This window comes from Dermacentor silvarum, chromosome 5 (genome assembly GCF_013339745.2).
Source record: "Dermacentor silvarum isolate Dsil-2018 chromosome 5, BIME_Dsil_1.4, whole genome shotgun sequence".
Classification (NCBI taxonomy): Eukaryota; Metazoa; Arthropoda; class Arachnida; order Ixodida; family Ixodidae; genus Dermacentor; species Dermacentor silvarum.
In genome coordinates this window covers 94,555,502-94,574,564 of record NC_051158.1, presented here as the reverse complement: position 1 = coordinate 94,574,564, position 19,063 = coordinate 94,555,502, and the positions used below count along the sequence as shown (strand labels likewise).

Here is a 19,063-nt window from a genome sequence, read left to right as displayed (position 1 = left end):
CACCAAGACGAACGTTACTGGCGTCTGTATGAACTTCCGTGTCCGGCTCCTCGTCAAAGTGGGCTAAAACTGGTGCTGACACCAGACGCTGTCGAAGCTCGGTGAAAGCAGTCTCTTGCTCTGCGGCCCAGACGAACTATATATTGTTCCTCGTGAGGCGAGTCAGCGGCTCCGCCATCTTCAAAAAATTTTCGATGGAACGCTGGTGGTATGAAACGCCAGTGGTATGCGCAAAGGCCCGGGAAGCGTCGGACACCCTTCTTGTCGGTCGGTGTTGGAAACATGGCTACAGCGGCAGTTTTCGAGGGATCGGGGCTAACGCCTTCCGCGCTGACCACGTGTCTCAGAAACATCAGCTCCTTGTACCCGAAATGACACTTCTGAGGCTTAAGGGTGTAGTTAGCCGATCGGATGACTTCGAGAACTTGCCACGGTCGTTTCAGGTGGTCGTCAAATGTCGCCGGAAAAACAACCACGCCGTCGAGGTAGACGAGGCAGCTTTGCCACTTCAGACCAGCGAGAACGGTGTCCATCATTCGCTGGAAAGTTGCTGTTGCCGAACAGAGACCAAAAGGAAGTACTCTGAATTCGTAAAGGCCATCTGGAGTGTCGAAAGCAGTTTTTTCGCGGCCTCGTTCATCTACCTCAATTTGCCAGTAAACGGTCTTGAGATCGAGAGACGAAAAATACTTAGCTCGCCGCAACCTGTCTAAATAGTCATGGACACGTGGTAGGGGGTACACCTCCTTCTTGGTTACATCGTTCAGGCGTCGATAATCAACACAGAAACGAAGCGTTCCATCTTTTTTCTTGACCTGAACGACAGGAAAGGACCACGGACTGTGCGAAGGCTGAATGACACCATCATCTAGCATCTCCTTGACTTGAACTAGAATTGCCTCACGTTCTTTCGGCGAGACACGATAAGGCTGTTGTTTGATGGGGCGTGCGTCGTCGGATGTCGTTATTCGGTGTTTCGTGATTGGCGTTTGGCCCACCTTAGTAGACCGAGCGAAGCACGCGCGGAATTCATTCAAGAGTTCCTGCAGTCGTTCTTTTGGTCGTCCATAAGCTCAGTGTTTAGATGGATGTCCCTGAGCGAACCGTCGTCTGTGTCCACTTCAGAAGCAAAACACTCGACGATCCCCGTTGTTGGTTCCGCGTAGGCGATGGCAGTGCCACGAAAAATGTGCCAATGCTCAAAAGTAAAGTTGGTAACGAGGACCGCTGTCTGGCTATCACGAAGTTCCACAAGGCTTCGCACTACACAAATACCTTGGGTCAGCAGCATAGAAATGTTGCCTTCTACGATGGCTTCACCGTCTTGTAGCCCGTCGGACTTGACCGGAACCATAACACTCGCACGCGGCGGTATCGTGATGCTGTCGTCCGAAACGCAAAGTGCGGATCTGCGTCCAATGGCGTCAGTCTGTGTTGTTGCCCTTCGTGTCGAGAAAGTGATGCAGTGCTCGCGGAGGTTAATAATGGCGCCATATTCCCAGAGAAAGTCCATCCAAAGAATTACATCGCGGGAACACTCGCGTAGAACCAGACAAGTGGAGAGAAAAGCAGCACCGCGAATTTCTACTCTGGCGGTGCATAAGCCAAGCGGTGTGACGACGTGTCCACCTGCCGTACGAACTGGTGCCCCATTCCAGGGCAACGTAACTTTCTTCAGAACGCTCGCCAGTTTGCCAGTAAGAATAGAGTAATCGGCGCCGGTATCTACAAGTGCACTGATCTTTGTGCCGTCGATCAACACAGGTATGTCCAGTGAAATGTCCAGTGTCCAGTTTCCCGTTCACGGGAAATGGTTCTCGCGTCATCGTGTTTTCGTTGTTCTGCGATCGTCCGGACGATACCAGGTCTTCAGCGCGTCGAGTATCAGCGGGCCCGCCTCGGAAGGTCGCTGACGTCAGTTTTCCAGGCGTGGACTTGGTGATCTCCCTTGCGTCGTACTCGAGGTGGTATCACGAGCAGGGAAATATCGCCGCGGTGAGGGTGAGCGTGACTGGCGCTGCGATGTGTCCGGCCTGCGCTGCTGGTCGAGGAATTCTGCGATGTCGGGAGGGCTTTGGCCGACCCTAGGGCGAGGTTAATTGATAGAAAAACCCCGCAGTCCGAGTCGTCGGTAGGGGCACTCCCGATACACGTGACCCGCTTCGCCGCAGTGGTAGCACAGCGGTCGTCGATCGGGTGCTCGCCAAACCTCTGATTTCCTCGCGGGTATTCGGCGGTCGTGGAAGTACGGTAGCGGGGTTGTCGGAGAGGCTTGCGCCGCCTGCAACGCGACTGGCGACGCAACATAAGTAGGTGTGAAAGCTTGGGCGGGGCTCAGCAATATTTCCGCGTAAGTCTTGCGCCGGGACTCGCTTGGCAGAGGTGATACTTCACTGCTGGAAAGAGATGCCTGCAGATCTGCTGTACTTCGTTGCGTACGACGCTGGCGAGGGAGCTGACTGGAGGTGGTGACGTACCGTGGTGCTTCTGCAGCTCGTCGCGAACCACGGAGCGAATCAGCTCGCAAAGCAAGGCGACGTCGCACCCGAAGCCCACCGGCGTATCCGGAGTGCAGACGGCATTGACTTGCCGGTTGTAGATGTTAGACCGTTGCTGAAGCGTCTGCTCCATCGCGGTGGCTTCGGTGAAGAACTCCGCAACAGTCTTGGGCGTATTCCGAACAAGACCTCCAAAGAGCTGCTCCTTTACGCCTCGCATCAGACGACGCACCGTCTTCTCTTCCGACATGCTCGGGTCGGCACGCTGAAAGAGACGCGTCATGTCCTCCACGTACATCGTGACGCTCTTGTTTGTCTTTTGAACGCGTGATTGAAGGGCTCGCTCCGCTTTTTCCCGGCAATCGGGGCTGGAGTAAGTCTCCGGTAGCTTGCGCTGTAACTCGGGCCAGGATGACAGGGCACTTTCGCGGCTCATAAACCACGTGCGAGCACCATCCTGCCGGAGTTTGGCGTTGTTTTCCCATTCATTACACGCAGCCACGTGCTCGAACTCCGCCAGCCAGTCTTCCACGTCTTCAAATGTGTCGCCATGAAAAGCCGTTGGCACTTGGGGGTTCAGCACCGTTAGATAAGTCGGTGTCACCCTTTCGGTAGAATTCGCAGTGGTCGCAGTGATCACTTGTTCTTGGAGGTTTCCAAATTCTGGGGCGAGGCCTCGGATTCGCCGGCTTGTGCGGTAAACTTGAGTCAGCTCCAATTGTGGGGCGAGGTTCTTGCTGCCCAGTGGGGTCTCCTGCATAAGTTGAGCGTACCCAGCAAGCTCCACCAAATTGTCGCGTATACCCTGCTGTAGAATATACGCTGAATGAGGATTCAGGCAAACGTACGTGTGGACGCGCGATGCCGAGACGAACCTCGTTCTCCTCTTCTACAGTCCCCTAGCTGTGCTGTGCCACAATATGTGGCAATATATTATCAACAAAAGAGCGATAACACAGGCCACCCGCTAATAAGCGAGTGGACTGTGCGTTGGCGCGTGCCTACGCAATCACAGAAAAATGCGGGAGATACCAGAGTGTTTAGCCGTATTAAGACGTCCATGGCGCATCACTCCTCGCATGTCACTGCATCACGCATAGCTAAGGGCTGATAGCTTCGTGTGTGCCGTTTTTGCGCCGCTTATATCGCGATGAAGCGAGAGGCGGCACAAAGCTCGATTCACTCGCTGCTGTTGGCATGCTTGCTCACGCAAGCGTTTTGACAGCGAGTGTCCGCGGTCGTCGAGTGAGATGTGTTGATGTATGCCTGTATGAGTGACACCATGGTGCTAATTTAGTTAGTAAGCGAATGTTTACAAGTTTATACGGACGATAAAGCTACTGCTCTTACTTCATATAGTTGTTCGTATCGCAATCGATACGGGGAAACTGCGACTTAAAGTGCGACTTCATTAATGCAGCCCAGGCGACCATCCTCACTTTTTTGGTACCTACAGCCACCTAATTAATGTGTGCCTTACCATTTCAGGTATCACGAATAACGCTGATGTGTCGTTGATAGCTCTCAATTAGGGTGATCTGTTCACACGTATCACGAACGACGCTTGTTGTTGACACAGCTATCTGTATGACTCTTTCTTTCATTATAATTTATATACCACGTATTCATCAAGCAATTTTTTTGCAGGTATTTTTTGGAGTCTTCAAACGCAGTTTCGAGGATATCTCAAATGCCTATCATGCCTTGAGTGAACTTAAAAAGTATGATGTTGTAAAAAACAACTGCCAGACGTGGGTTGTGGCTTTCCTTGAAGAGCTTAGCCTTCCGGTTCCCGAAGAGGTCAGGAGAATTGCCAAGACGGTAAGTAATGCTGTGCTTGCAGAACACTCCTATACTGAAGAACTAGGCGAAGATCTTCAAGAGCGAGCTAAAATGAGCTAAATCAGCAGTTTTAATTTATAAGAAAATGCTGAGCTTAGCCTAATAGCAACTTATAGAAACAATGTGTATTCAAGCACCCATGTTGAATTAAGCTCGGCACTGTCTCGAATCGACGAAGAACAACCGCCTCCTTCCAGGAGAGAGTCCGAGCTCACGAGCACGTGCAGCCATAGCGGATCGGAACGGCTGAAAAAAATTCGGGGTAGCTTGCACTAGTGGCGCAAGGCTACAGACACAGTGGAGCTGATCGGTTCCTAGCTGGTCGTGGCTATACGAAGTGATGCTAAGTTATACGAAGTAATGCCAAGTGATGCGAAGCTATACGAAGTGTACAAGCAGTTCCTCGTGGTCCGTGGCATCGGGGAACGCCTTGCCAAGCACTTGCAGTCCGAGCACACGTAGGGGAAGTGGGGCGAAAGCTATGCACTGTGTAGGGGCAGCGCGCAGCCGACGACACGCCGGGATGACGCCACGGTGCATGCGCAGTAGCGCGCCGCTGGCGGAAGGTCGGCGGAGCCGTGTGAGTGTCGGGCGAAGCGAGCGCGCACCTGCACCGGCGGTTACTAGGCAACGCGAGGGGACGTCGTCGCTACTGCTTCTGTGCATGCGCGGCGAGGTTGGGCCAGGTGGTGCGCAGCAGTGGCTTGGTTGTTCTTCGGCAACGGCGCGGAGTTTTCTGCGGACTTCGGACGTTTCTCCTCCAGCTTTAACAGCTTTGCTGTTAATAAATATCGATCCTGATGCTTTAAGCCTTGCTTCTTGCCAGTCCACTGTACGCCATCTTAAACAACCATACCAATCATCAGGCATCATCACGAGTCGGTTACATGAGAGCATAAGGAAAATGGCGACCGATATAAAACGGATTTGATGTGTACAGTGCTTGAACACCATGTGTATGACGTCCACGCTAGTCTAAGATGCTCCAATAATTTCTTTACAGATTCAGGAGATCTTCCACTACGGCAAAAGAACAGCATACCATTTTGTTGTCCAAGAAGTTGGAAATGCTTATAGATATTTAATAAAGCCTCATGAAGGAAGTGCTCCTGAAGAGAAGGAGGAGGACAAGAACACTGATGACGACGACAAGAAACAGAATGAGAGCAGAATTTCCTATCTCAGCCAGACTCGGTATCAAAAAGTCATAAAATCACTCTGTTATGGTTAAAAGGCTATGGTGAAAATCAACAATTAGCACCGCGCAGTTATGCCTGTGCGTGGAGTATTGATAAAAGCTCTCATGGTATGACCCCCTCACAAAAATCTCAGCACTGAAGAGGCAGTAGCTGTCAGACTTATCCAAACTAAGGCATTCCCGAACCTACACAGATACAGCAAAGTGTACCCACAAACATATCGCGGCAACTGCCCCTGGTGCGGCCACACACGCCCGACACTCTTCCACATCTCGTGGGGGTGCGGGGGCAAACCTCAACACCTAAAGACGCGTAGCACGTCATTTGAGCGGTGGGAGGTACAGCTGACCGGTGATACCCTGGCGGGCCAAGAAGCGCTCGTCCAGCAAGTTCGTCGAGCAGCCATGGCCATTGTAGTTATAGAATGAGGACGCCGCGCACTCGACCTCAAGAGCAAGGACCTCGATAGTCCAAATAAATATTCTCTCTCTCTCCCTCTCTCTCTCACGGTATAAATTGCTCAGTAAGAGCAATTTCACTGCGAACATAGCTTTACCCGAATTTTCTACCACTTCAAGAGCCGAGATTTCCCGCCATAGACGCGCTATCACCTAAATTAGGGACGTATAAATTCTGCAGATGGACATAAATCAACAACATTTTTAAACGAGGAGAGCATATAGAGACAGATATTAGTAAAGCCTCTAGTGATAAGGCCTAGCGTGGTAGCTCAATGGCGATGTCGTTCGCTGCCAGAGCACATGGTTAATAACGTAAATAAGTGGTCATTGTGGCAGCATTCAGATAGGAAAAGATGCAAGAATGCTCGTTCATTTACGCACGTTTTATAAATTATCGGGGAGCCTTCCTCTACGGCGCCCCACATAACCTACAGTATAGTTCTGAGATGTTAAACAATAAAACAGTTTCATTTTATTTATTATGTCATCATCAGCACAACAACCATGAGCAATCAGTTTCTTGCCCTTATACATATGCAAAGATATGCTTCCATACTGAGGACTACACCTGAATTGAATTTCATTCTACAATTCATTATTGCTTAGTTCTGTAGAAGAGTTCTTGTGTCTTCTTTTCGATAATCTTGCTGAATTGCACAGCTCCTAATAGCGACTGAAGTGTGTCGTTTATTTTTTTGCGTATTTAGTAAAGTTTTCTTTAATCTGGAGCCCTCATCAAAAACGCCTTATCAATAAATTAGAACGCAATCAAAAATTAGCAGTTAGGTTTGTATATTCGGATTACAAAAGGCAGTCTAGTATCTCAGGTCTGATGGCAAGTTAAAACTTAAAATCCCTCTCACAGAGAAGAGCAATTTCACGACTAAAATTCATCTATAAATTATACCATGGTCATTTCCAGATAACACGTTCTCATTACCTCCAAGATCCTCTGAAACGCTCAACCAGATTAAATCATTCCAAAAGAATCTATCTTCCCCCAAGTCGTGTTAATGTTCACAAACACTAGCTCCCTTTTTCCGTCGGCCATTTCCCAGTGGAACAAGTTAACTAACGATATTGTGTGTTGCAATAACATCGACTCTTTTATTAACCGCATTCAGTGTATTGACTTTTCACCGTGATTTTTTAAATCATTACATTTCTTTACCACTCCTGCGCGGGCGGTGAAGGGCCTGCAGTATATTCAAATAAAAAGAAAAACATATATTACTGCGGTTCTTCTATGTATAAGATTGCACTATCTTGCTCGGACCTCTTTTATTTTGCAGTATCAAAAGGTTTATCAATTTAGACTTGGATTATATTCCAGTTACAGTAGTGAGACCTGTGAAAAACGGAAATGTTGCGTGATAATGCTTAACTGAAACAACTATCCTGTTTTGCCGCAGATTATTAGGATACATTTGAGAAAAGTATCAGCCTCGGCGGCCGCATTTCCCTGGCGTCGGCATGCAAAAACGCCCGTGTACCTTGCAATGGGTGCACGTTAAAGAACTCCAGGTGGACAAAATTAACCCGGAGTCCCCCACTACGGCGCGCATCGTTATCAGATCGTGGTTATGCCACGTAATACACCAGAATAAAAAAATAATAATGTGTGCAGCGCACAATTTGGAAAAATTGGTTTAACTTTATTGCTTATCGACTGTAACGTTACTCAAGTTAAGTAACTACGTAATAACACATGAAATATTGCTTATTAGCTAACACCATTCGCAATTTTAGCGCAACAAATGTACGCTTCTTCGCGTAAACAAGCTTATGTGACAGAATTGTGTTATCAACAACCGGACGCTTTCATATAAAGATTTAATTCTGTTAAAAAACTTATTCACAGCAAGACAGTCTCTTAACGGCGGGCAAAATGGAGCGCAGCAGCTCATTGAAAAGATAACTTTAAAGCCGTAGGAAAGAGGACACAGTACAATACCACGCATATATAGGGCCTTTCAACAGTATGTCCTCCTTCAAGAGAGAGCAGGGCGTGGGTTACTTACTCCACCACAAATATCCGAAACGCAGAAATATAGAGCGAAGCACTGCAGGTTACATGGGCCTGCGAGCACTTCCACTCCTAGGTGATAGGCTTTTAATACCATGTCGAAACTGACCACAAGCCACTAGTGTCGCTGCGGTCTTCAAGCCGCCTGGATGAAATAAGTCTACAACGCTTCCGCATGAGACTACTAGATTTTGGTTCCTCGATCTCCCACATCCTTCGAAAAAATGCACATACGGCTCAAGTACTTTCAGAGGAATTCCAGAACGATACATACAACAGCAGCCAAAGAACTCTCTATGAAGCCAACAGAGAGTGCAGAGGACTCGCAAGGGAACATCTACCTGTCTCCAACGATAAGCTTGCGAGGATAAAGAAAGCATAGAAGTATAATCCCCCTAAGCTAGAGCCAGACAAAGCTATTCAATGTCGAGACCCTATGCCGGTGTCACTACCACTAACGGTGGAGGCATGCAGAAATCGCCCATCAACTGGCACTGGTGAACAACATGTAACTCAAACATAACCGTATACTCATACCCCTGAACATGCAAAGCGATTGCATATAGGTCATCATGGCATAGGATGGTGCAGAACTCGAGACAACCAATGAGTCATGTGGGCGGGCATGGATCAACACATCAAGTGCGACGTTTTAAAATATCCAGTCTGGCAATAGAACTCCAAGCCAGACACTGCGCCCATGGTGCAAACACCGCTTCCGGAGCACTCATATATGAAGTTATCGGTAGCACTTTCTTCCGCAAGAGCAGACATAACTACGCCGTGGACATGGACTAGAACACGAGCTCCTCCAAGCGCAAGAAATTGAAGCGGATCACCACAGGACATTACACAAACACTGAGCCAGATCTCCACTTCGAGACACCAGCTGTCAAACGGCCCGACAATAATCCTCAGTTCACTTCAGCGCAGTTAAGCGTATTCGCCAAGCAGTGGAGATTAAGTACGGTATTCAAGAGCCTTTACCTACCTCAGAAGAAAGATACCGCTGATAGAACTATCCAGACCATTAAGTAATCGCTTAAAAAGTCTTCCAACATCCACAAAGCCCGCTAATCAAGACACACCACTCTAAAGATTGGTTCACACTAAGCGAACTCATTAAAACACACCACAGGTTTGACGTGCCACTGGCTCAAACCGTGCTAACGCCGCGTTGAAACACCGGGTCATTCTAAAAAGAAACGCACACAAGGCTAATCAGCGCAGGCATTACGACAGATGACCCCGTGTCTTGTAGAGAGAATGTATACCACCGCGGACAGCCATCCGCATCCTGTCCGGAGGTGCAACAAGAAGGACACTTCTCAGACCAGGCAACATGATATGTTCGTACACGCATGGCACACACGGAACGGCCTCACCGCACGTAACGCTAACAAATACAACTGTTACTAGCTGGAGCACTCAAAAATAGTGGACAAGCAATAGAAGCCCCGGTCAGTGCAGCTATTCAGCAATTTCCTCGCTATCTTTAGCAACCTTTAATGCGAAAGCATTAAATGCCCCATGGAGCGCAAAATCCGGCGTTGGCGGCGCGCGACCAAAATAAGGTAAAAAAACGGGCAAATTTGCACTCGGTCGTGCAAAGCTTAGGCACAGCGAAACTGTCGATCCTCAAGTCCTACTGGCTGCTACTGCTAGGTATTAACTTCGTTGCTGCTAGGTATTGGTTTAACTTAACTACGCATGTAGGGAAGGTATTCTCGAGCGATCATTTTTGGAGGTACCTTCCCTTTCGCGACATTTCGCGTGACTAGCGCGGCACGCGTCGGCGCCTACGAGCAACAGCGTTCCTGGCATGCCCCAAATGCAGGCAGGCTAACCAAGGTTGGCACAGTGCCAAGAACACTGTTGTTTGCCGACGCCAAACGCGTTGTAAGCTAGCCGCTCGATATCTAGCGAAAGTTGACACGACAAGGCGAAGCCCACTTTATGGCAAACTCCGAGGCCAAGCGCATGCACACTGGGCGAAAGCTATGCACAGTGTACGGGCGGCGCGCAGCAGACGACACGCCGAGATGATGTCACGGCGCATGCGCAGTGTCGCGCAGCTGGCAGGTGCTCGGCGGAGCCGTGTCTGTGTCAGGACTCAGGCGAGGCGAGCGCGCACCTGCACCACCGGTAATTAGGCAACGTGAGGTGACGTCATCGCTGTTGCTTCGGCGCATGCGCGGCTAGGCAACGCGGGCGGCGTCGGCAGCAGCTCTGCGCGTTGCCTCGTTGGTGCTGCAACAATTTCTTTCGCTCCGTATCTCGCTTTCAATTTTCCTTTCTCTCTCCCCAGCATTGCGCGCGCCGCGTGCATGCTCTCCTTCCCTCTCCTTAACGTCCCATATCAAGGCAACATGTGCACGGCACGGAGAGCAGGAGAGGCGCACGCCGCTCTGCGAGGTGGTTGCTAGGCAACGCAGTGACGTCATAGCTCGGCCAGGTTTTGCGAAAGCAGGCGGCACTTTTTACGGTTAGGCAGAACAGCTTCGCTGTTAAAAGGCTACGAACCATCTAACGTTGGTGGGTGTCCAACCCACGACCTTAGGTGTTAATTAAGGCTACGAGCCCTCGAACATTGGTGGGAATCGAACCCACGACCTTTGGTGTTAAGTTGAAGTTAATTCAGGCACGGTTTGTTAAGATGGGAGGAGGAGGAGGAGAGAAAGAGAAGGCAGGGATGTTAACCAGAAATGCGTCTGGTTGGCTACCCTACTCTGGGGGACGGGAAAGAGGGAATAGAAAGATGAGGTAGAGAGAGGAGGGGGGGAGGAAGAACACGGTGAGCTCGCGCACACTCGCGGAAGGCTTGATAAGATAGTTCATTAAAGGGGGCGTGGCACGCAGTTTTCGATCACAAACTGTATTTTGTGAGATAATCCTTGTGCGTTCAAGAACACGTACGTTGCCAAACTTTAGCCCATTTCAGCCAGCACGTAATTTGTAATTGATTTTTTATATAACACTCGAACGGCATAACAGTCTGAGGAACAATGGCACGCTCGCAAGCCGTGACGTCACAAGCGCATGCTTGCCGAGCGAGCAGCGAGCATGTGTATATTCCGGCGAATAATCCGTATTTCAGCTGTGCGCGCATGCAGGAAACTTCTGCTTTATTCAGCTTGCCATTGGAATTGTTCAACTTGCAGCGACTGAAACAATGCCACCGCAGCGCCTATGTAGCGCTGTGGGGTGCCAGAGCGAACAGAGCAAGGAGTGCTCTGTTCGCTTCAGGTTCTTCAGGTTCTTCAGGCTCTTCCGGTTCCCCAAGGAGCCCGTCAAGCGTAAGGCTTGGGAGATGAATGTGGGCTGGAAGAACTGGCGCTCATTTGACGCTTTTCTTATATCCTCGGAACACTTCACTCCAGGCAGCTACAAGGACGATTTGCGCCTGCTCCCCGAGTTTGGGATATACGTGAAAAAGCTGAGTCCGCGGCCAGACTCGGTGTCGACCGTGTTCGCGCACCGACCCATCTGACAGGCAGTCCCCTGGACAAACGTTCTGCTATTTTATTGCGATAGCAATTATATGTAGACTCCAAGCGCATTTCGACCGTCGCCGTTGCCGTGAGGTTTCGTATGATGTCCAACGCCGATAAAGTTATTGCCACGCGTCGTGTACTGTGTGTGCGAGTCAAAGCGTACGAGGGTGTGCTGGCAATCCCGACTCGATGTAGGGCATGCGAGAGCGGAAGGCAGACCAGGAGCGCGTGGTCTTCTTTTGCGCGGGGGCGGGGGCGAGGCAAGGGAGACGGAGAGAGGGGGTGGTGAATTCTGCTCCGTCGGCTGAAGCTCACAGCACGGCCGCGCGGGCCTCATCTTCAAAGCGATCTGCGATGGGGACAAAGTGAATTCGCCGAGTGGCGGTAGCTTCGTATACGCTGTGCTTTTGACGTTTAGTTCCCGTTGAAGCGAGACGAGGGACAGCGCGAAGGTCAATTTGCCCTTTGCTGCAGGCGCGCTTTCTCACTCCGGCGTTTGCAAAGTGAGTTTCCGCGGTCATCGAGCGAGATGTTTACCTGTGCGCGCCTAACACCGAGCTTGTCTATGTTGAACTACTATTAACGCGATAATGTTTAAGGCCCCGTGTCGCAGAAAATCCGGCGTCGGCGTCGGCATTGGTGCCCGTGGCCGAGAAAATAATCCCCAACCACGTTTAGGTATGCCACACCATTCTATCACTAATGTTGCTCATACCTTGTCTTGCATTCTTGGCAAAGGTATTCCTCGGAAAATTGAGAATGACAATCCACGAACAAATGTCATGAAACAAAACACCCACAGCGCATGCCTTGTATGAAATCTTCTCAGACTGAAATATTAAAAGTGCGAAACAAATACGGAAACCTGAAAATGATGTAATTTCTTTGGCGCTGTTGTGCACTATCTCTAGGATCGGCCCATGCAAGAGGCCGCGTTTCCACCAGAAAGCTCGCCTACGTGCATAGAGTTCGCCGCCAGTGTTCGCGAGTAACCATTACGGTTGCATAAACTGCAGTCGTCGGGGACCATGAGTAGCAGTAAGGGATCTTTGAATGCTATCGTGTTCCACTCTTAAAAGCGAAGCTCAAACGTCCTCCCACTTTTCTTGCTTTGTATAGCTCTATACTAATTTGCTATCACAATCGATGCTTCGCTTTTCGGGCGAAACTGCGACTTCTAACAGCGAAGCTGTTTAAGCCAGCCAGAATTTGTGCGTGTGCCACGAAATTATCATCATCTGCATTGGCTCGAACATCGTCGTCTTCTTCCGCAGTTTAAAGGCCAACCTCCATGCAGCGAACTTTCGCGACGAATTTCACATGACGAAAAATTCAGCGCGAAGCGCCGTCGCGAATTCGTCACACCACACTCCACGCAACCAAGAGCCGGCTAACGCCGCCGACCATGCGGTCGACGCAGCCCGCGAGGTGCCATTTGTGGCCAGACGAGATAGACTATGAAAGCTCACGTTTTTCTCGGATGTGCCAGTGAACATCACCCTGCAAACTTCAATCAAACGACTTTTCAAAACAACGGTATTCAAGGCATCATGTTGCGGGTATGCATGGGCAGAGCATCAGTGGGAAGCGAAGCCTCTAACTGCATAGAGTACACAAAACAAACAGTGGCCACATCAGTAGCGCACCCAGGATCTCTGCCAGGGGGGGTTGACAGTTTGTCAATACCATCTAAATAGCACTAATTTCGATTTCTTCACGGGAAATTGTCAAAAAATGCGCTTTTTGCAAGTGTGCAGACGATTGCGCGTCTTAGATCTTAGTTGCAGTACTCAAATGCGTAAGGAAAGCAAAGGGGTTAAACAAAAGGAGGGGTTAAGTCGGCCTCAGGGGGGGGGGGGGTTATAACCCCCGAATCCCCCCCCGTCGGTGCGCCACTGGGCCACATATAATTCACCAGGGCAGAACAACCAACAAGGAGGTGAAACAGCGCTGGGAAACAAGCGTTTGAAAGGAAGGTATACGAAATAGCCGAACAGTAGCCAATCGTCAACAACCAAAACTCCCGTCGACGGGCGACCGACGGAAGTCAACCTCTTCGCTGTGGTCCGATTGGTCCCCGCTCTCCGCCACGCGTGACGACTTCCGGCGGCGGCGGTTCGCTGGGCGGCGAATATCTGCATGGAGGTAAAAAATACTAGGAGGGAGCGTCACGTGATTCCGCTAGCCTCGGCAAGCCAACCTCCTCTGAAGCCACCCCTCCCTCTCTCAGGGGCCCCGTGCGCGGTGCCTTATGGGGCGGAAAAGGCCCACAAGGTTGCCGGAACATCCGTGATTGTTTGGTACGTGGTAACTTTTAGTGGCGCCTGCCGTCACCGGCTTGGAGGCCCGTATGCGGGTGGTGGTTTTCTGCTACTGCGTGCGTCGTTCTTCGCTTCAAATGCGATGCCTTGAAACGTGGAGCAAGGCTGGGGCGCCTGACTCATGAAGACAGAAAAATTTCAAGACGTCCCTTGCGCTTACCACCGCGGTTAGTGGAGTTGCCAGCGCTCGCGGCTCGAAACCCGTCCACACGCCCGACTGTCGTCTATTTTCCCCTCGTACTCAAGTTTCGTCAAATCAGCTGTTGTGCACCTTTAACTGCGGTGCGTATTATTGTCCTAATTTTTGTCCCACTGTCTTGCACCTAGGAAGAAAGGAGATGTTTTGAAGGATGCTTTTTGGCGCATTTTCGCTTAGTCCACTAAGCGAAAATGCAACAAGAAACCTAGCTCTGCTGTGCGTCTTTTGTTTTGAGAAAAATAAATAGCATTAGCCTGCATTCTAAACGCCGAAGTCGTCGCCGTTTATTCATATTTGCGTGCACTATTTTCTACGATTGTATGGTGCGACGACGCTGTTGATCGACGCGCCTCGGGGATTCACTATCGTTATGTAGTAAAGCAAATGGACGGAATTTGTGCATTATCTAGAGTTTATTCAGCTGTTTTCGAATGTGAGTATAGCTTCACAGCAGAATTATGTCCGAGAGTCAAACACTGCCAGGGGGACCCTTCTCTCTGCTAGTGTGAAATGGCATGAAAACTGAATACATATAGCGGCAAGGGAAAAATGGCAGCATTCATTTGCACTTGTGGATTCATTGTGTTGCTGGTGTGCTTGTACTCTGGAAAGCACATTTTTATGACAACAGTAATTGTTTCATTCTTTATTCAATGTTTATTGCACCTATAGAAGCCAGAAGATTTCACACAAATTTATAATATAATATATAATGTATTTCACATTCATAATACAAATGAAGTACATTGCAGAGTATACACAAAAGATAATGAACAGCAAGTAGGAAAACTTATTGTGCCACTACTCTATGGTATCAGTATAAGTCAGCATACTTGTATGCAACAGGACATTTGTATACAATAATGTTATACAAAGTAAACTATGTCACACATAGTATTGGTACCTTTAATAAAACTCTTCAATGGGATCAGCTATCCTTGAATGTCACTGCTGCAGTTCAGCTGACAAATGCCTTGTATGCAACATCTTTGCTACAGGGTTATAATTGTACAATATTTATATCTGCGATGTACTCACAAATATTTAAAGGGTTTGGTGATGATGCATGTCAGAAAAATAGGCAATACATATTCAGAAATCGAAAAAAATAGAGTGGTAGTCCACAAAGTCAAAGATGAAAAAATTGATGCGAGGTCAGACCCACAAACTAAGTAAGTCAACATTGAAATACAATGCATTTTGCTGCAAGTAAAATATACAACAAATCTTATGTTTTATCACATATCTACAAAAAAATCAGCACCGTCGAAGCTGAGCCAACACACCACAAAATTAAGAGGCGACGGCTCTATTACATTGTGAACCTGAAATGAATGAATATTTCACGGTATTTAAAACACCCATTGAGTGGTATACACCAAATGTTCGTGCTTGCAGTGAATCTGGCCTCATAAAAGGCTACTGTAAAGCAAGGAAACAAAGTGAACACATTCAATTATTTTGGAAGTAGTAAAACCAACGGTATTCCAGGTGACGGAGGCAAATTTCCACAAAGGTCAGGTAAAAGGCATACAGGATCAAACTTTGAAAAATACATTGTCATCCTCAAGAGTATACTTAGCTCACACCTAATGCATTGAGAGCATTCATAGCATGCCCATGTCATCGCACAGTTTGCTCTAGTGAAAGGTAGGCCAGCTAACCTACCGTCATTGTCCATACTGTTTAGCTTGGTGCTGAACAGAACAATTGTTTAAGCAGAATTCGCATGCAAGTGATTCAAGCTACAGCATTCAGCAAGACAACAAGCATGTACTTGTGCAATTTACAATAAGGCATCATATTTCTCCCCTAAAGAAAGTTTGATGTCTGCATACAACGCTCTTGAACACTATATGCGCTTTACAAAGTCACTAAAAAAACAAATGCCTTAACACAGAACTTGGGGTGAGGTGGGGGGAAGGTTCGTGGTTTGCACTCGTGAAGCGCTGGCTTCACGAGTGCAAAGGTGCGGGTCTGATTCCCAGATGTAGTTGCATTCCTGTGAGCGCAGAATGCAAATGCGGTTGTGTACTTGAGTTAAGATACATGCCGAGGAACCTCCAGGCAGTCAAAATTAATCCAGAGCCCGCCCTGCATCTACTACAAACAAATACGTACCCTTCACCCGCCCGCCTCCACCTTATATTCCCTGAAGTTTACAGTACCCCAACTGCCGGTGCTGTGGCACTCACCCGGCTATAGAGAGAGAGAGAGATAAGTTTAATGATGCGAAATGCAGAGAGGTCGGCCTGAGGTAAATTCCTCTAGCCAGCTACTCTGCGTTGGGGGAAGGGGAAGAGGGAAAGAAAGAGGGAAGAAAAAGGCGCATGATGGGTGACGATGATGAGAGAAGGAGGATATGAAACATATGGCAAGCACTTTGGCATGCTCAAAGCCTACAGTCCAGGCCCGTACTTTTTAAAAAGTTCAGTAGCGCCTGCATGGCCTTGAAACTTGATTGAGTGTCTGGCCAAGGGCCTAAAATAACGTCCTCCGACAACGGTGGGCTGTCGAGACGCGTAAGGTCATTATTTAACCTTTGACGCTCTTGCACGTACCTAGGGCAGTCACAAAGCACATGACCTATAGTCTCTTTGACATTGCACAATTCACAGTCTCGAGACTCGGTGCGTCGCATGAGGTGTACGTATCCGCGCGTAAACGCTACCCCCAGCCTTAGTCTGTGCAGAAGACTGGCACAGCTGCGTTGAATTTTCGGTGGTAGCCTAAATTTCATGGTAGGGTCCAATCTTTGCAGTCGTCTGTGTCGATTATCCGGATTGTCCCAGTGCTTTTCCGTTGATTTTCGGATGACACTGGAGAGAAGGCAGTTGGCGTCCGCTCTTGAAAAAGGAATCGCAAGCATTGACTCTGGTTCTTCCAGTGCTTTCTTCGCTTCGGCATCAGCCAATTCGTTGCCGTGTATACCACAGTGACTGGGAATCCACTGAAATGTGATGTGGTGGCCGTTTTCTTGCGCTAAAGTGTATAGCTCGGCAGTTTGAAGAGCCAACACTCTGTAAGCGCTTTCTTTCAACACCAGTCTAAGTAGTTGCAGAGCCGACTTTGCGTCACTGAAGACTGTCCATACTTGAGGAGGCTGTTGCAAAATATATCGAACGGCCTCTCTGATTGCCACTAGTTCCGTAGATGTTGTAGTCGCCTTGTTACACAGACGAAACCGTCGAATGACTTCATGCGCAGACACGACGAAAGCCGCACCAGACGCATACGACGAGACCGATCCGTCTGTATACACATTCACCGAGGAGTCATATTCTTTCGACATATATTCAAGTGTTAAATGTCTGAGGCCGACGGTAGGTATTCGCGATTTTTTAGAAATTCCGGGAATAGATAGACGCACCCGTATTTTGGACATTACCCATGGGGGCATACGTGGAAGGTCAGCAGGGGCAAAGTATGATGGTATGGCAGATTCTTGGCATTTAATGGCTCTTGAAAATGTGGAGTCTGGCCGTATGTCGGGAAGTGTCGATAAGGGGTGGCATCCATGACGGCACAGTAGTCGCAGGAATACTCGAAGAGGTTCGCATCGTAGATAGACAGGTAAAGGGGTGACGCGAGCCTCCTCAATTGTTCCGTAGGTTGAGGTGCAACGAGGAACACCGAGACATGTTTTCAGCATCTGTGCCTGGGCACTTTCCAGCGTACGCAAACATGACCGGCTCATACCTGATAAAACTGGCAGGCTATACCGAATGTAGCCGACGTAGAGAGCCTGGTACAGCCGGAGTAGCGAATGCTCAGATGGGCCCCACTTCATACCGGCCAAAAAGCGAAAAACTTGAGCAAGCCCAGTTAATTTTTTCTTTAACATTGCCACATGCTTTGACCATGAAACACCGCGGTCAATGACAACGCCGAGGTATCTGTGGTGGGCCACATATGGGATGGTATTGCCATTGATCATAATTGGATACCAACACATAAGCTTCCGTGTGAACGCTATCGCAGCGCACTTTTCTGGAGCCAGTTGCAGTCCTTGGCACTGCAGGTACTGAGACGTTAAAGAAACGGCTCGTTGCAATCTTGCACGAATTTGCGGTCGTGTGACTGCGGACGCCCATATACATATGTCATCTGCGTAGGTACTGATGCGTACTGTGTCAGGAATTATTTCCGCAAGGCCAATAAGGGCAATATTGAAAAGATTCGGGCTGAGGACTCCTCCTTGAGGCACTCCACGGACCACAACGTGTCTTCTCGTTTCGCCATCAGTTGTGGACATGAAGACTGTGCGACCATCTAGGTAACTTTCAATCCACATGTAGAGACGGCCGCCGATGCCCAAATTACCGAGGGCATCAAGAATGGCTTCGTGCAGTACATTGTCATAGGCTCCTTTTATGTCCAAGAAAACTGCTCCTACAAGTCGGTGTCGCCTTTTTTCGTGTTCGATCGTGGACACGAGATCAATGACCCCATCTATTGCAGAACGTCCACGTCTAAATCCGGTCATCATTTCAGGATAAAGCTCATTCCCTTCCATGAACCATTCTAATCTAGTGAGCACCATTCGTTCCATCACCTTACCGACACAGCTAGCTAAAGCTACTGGCCGGTAAGATGACATGTCGTAAGGCGATTTTCCTGGTTTTAGGAGGGCCACCAAACGGCTGGTTTTCCACTGCTTCGGGACTGTACTGGATGACCACGTGGCGTTGTAGTACGACAGCAGGACCTTCCGACCTTCCACACCAAGGTGGCACAGAGCAGTATATGAAATACCGTCAGGTCCAGGTGTAGAAGATCGTCTCGAAGCAGCAAGAGCAGCTTCCAATTCCGGCATCGTGAAAGGAAGGTCAAGACGAGCATCTTTAGGAGGTGGCACGGGTCGATGCAATGTTGTACATGTTAAAATATTGGTACGGGTGACTCTCTTACAGAAGTCTTCGGCAACCTGCACTTCCGTCAGAGATTGGTGAAGTGCTAGAGCATGGAAAGGATGTTTTTGCTGAGGAGGGGCACGAAGGCTTCGTACTATCTGCCAGATCCT

The 19,063-nt window shown here is 48.9% G+C and overlaps 1 protein-coding gene across 1 annotated transcript in view; it reads left to right on the top strand.

The window, feature by feature from the left end:
• Positions 1–5,930, top strand: part of LOC125945903 (uncharacterized) — a 33,839-nt gene extending 27,909 nt beyond the window's left edge. The window contains exons 3-4 of the mRNA XM_049668296.1: positions 4,146–4,319; positions 5,344–5,930. Coding sequence (XP_049524253.1) covers positions 4,146–4,319; positions 5,344–5,571 — 402 coding nt within the window. The 3' untranslated portion in view covers positions 5,572–5,930. The remainder of the gene's footprint in view (positions 1–4,145; positions 4,320–5,343) is intronic.
• The last annotated feature ends 13,133 nt before the right edge of the window (positions 5,931–19,063 follow it).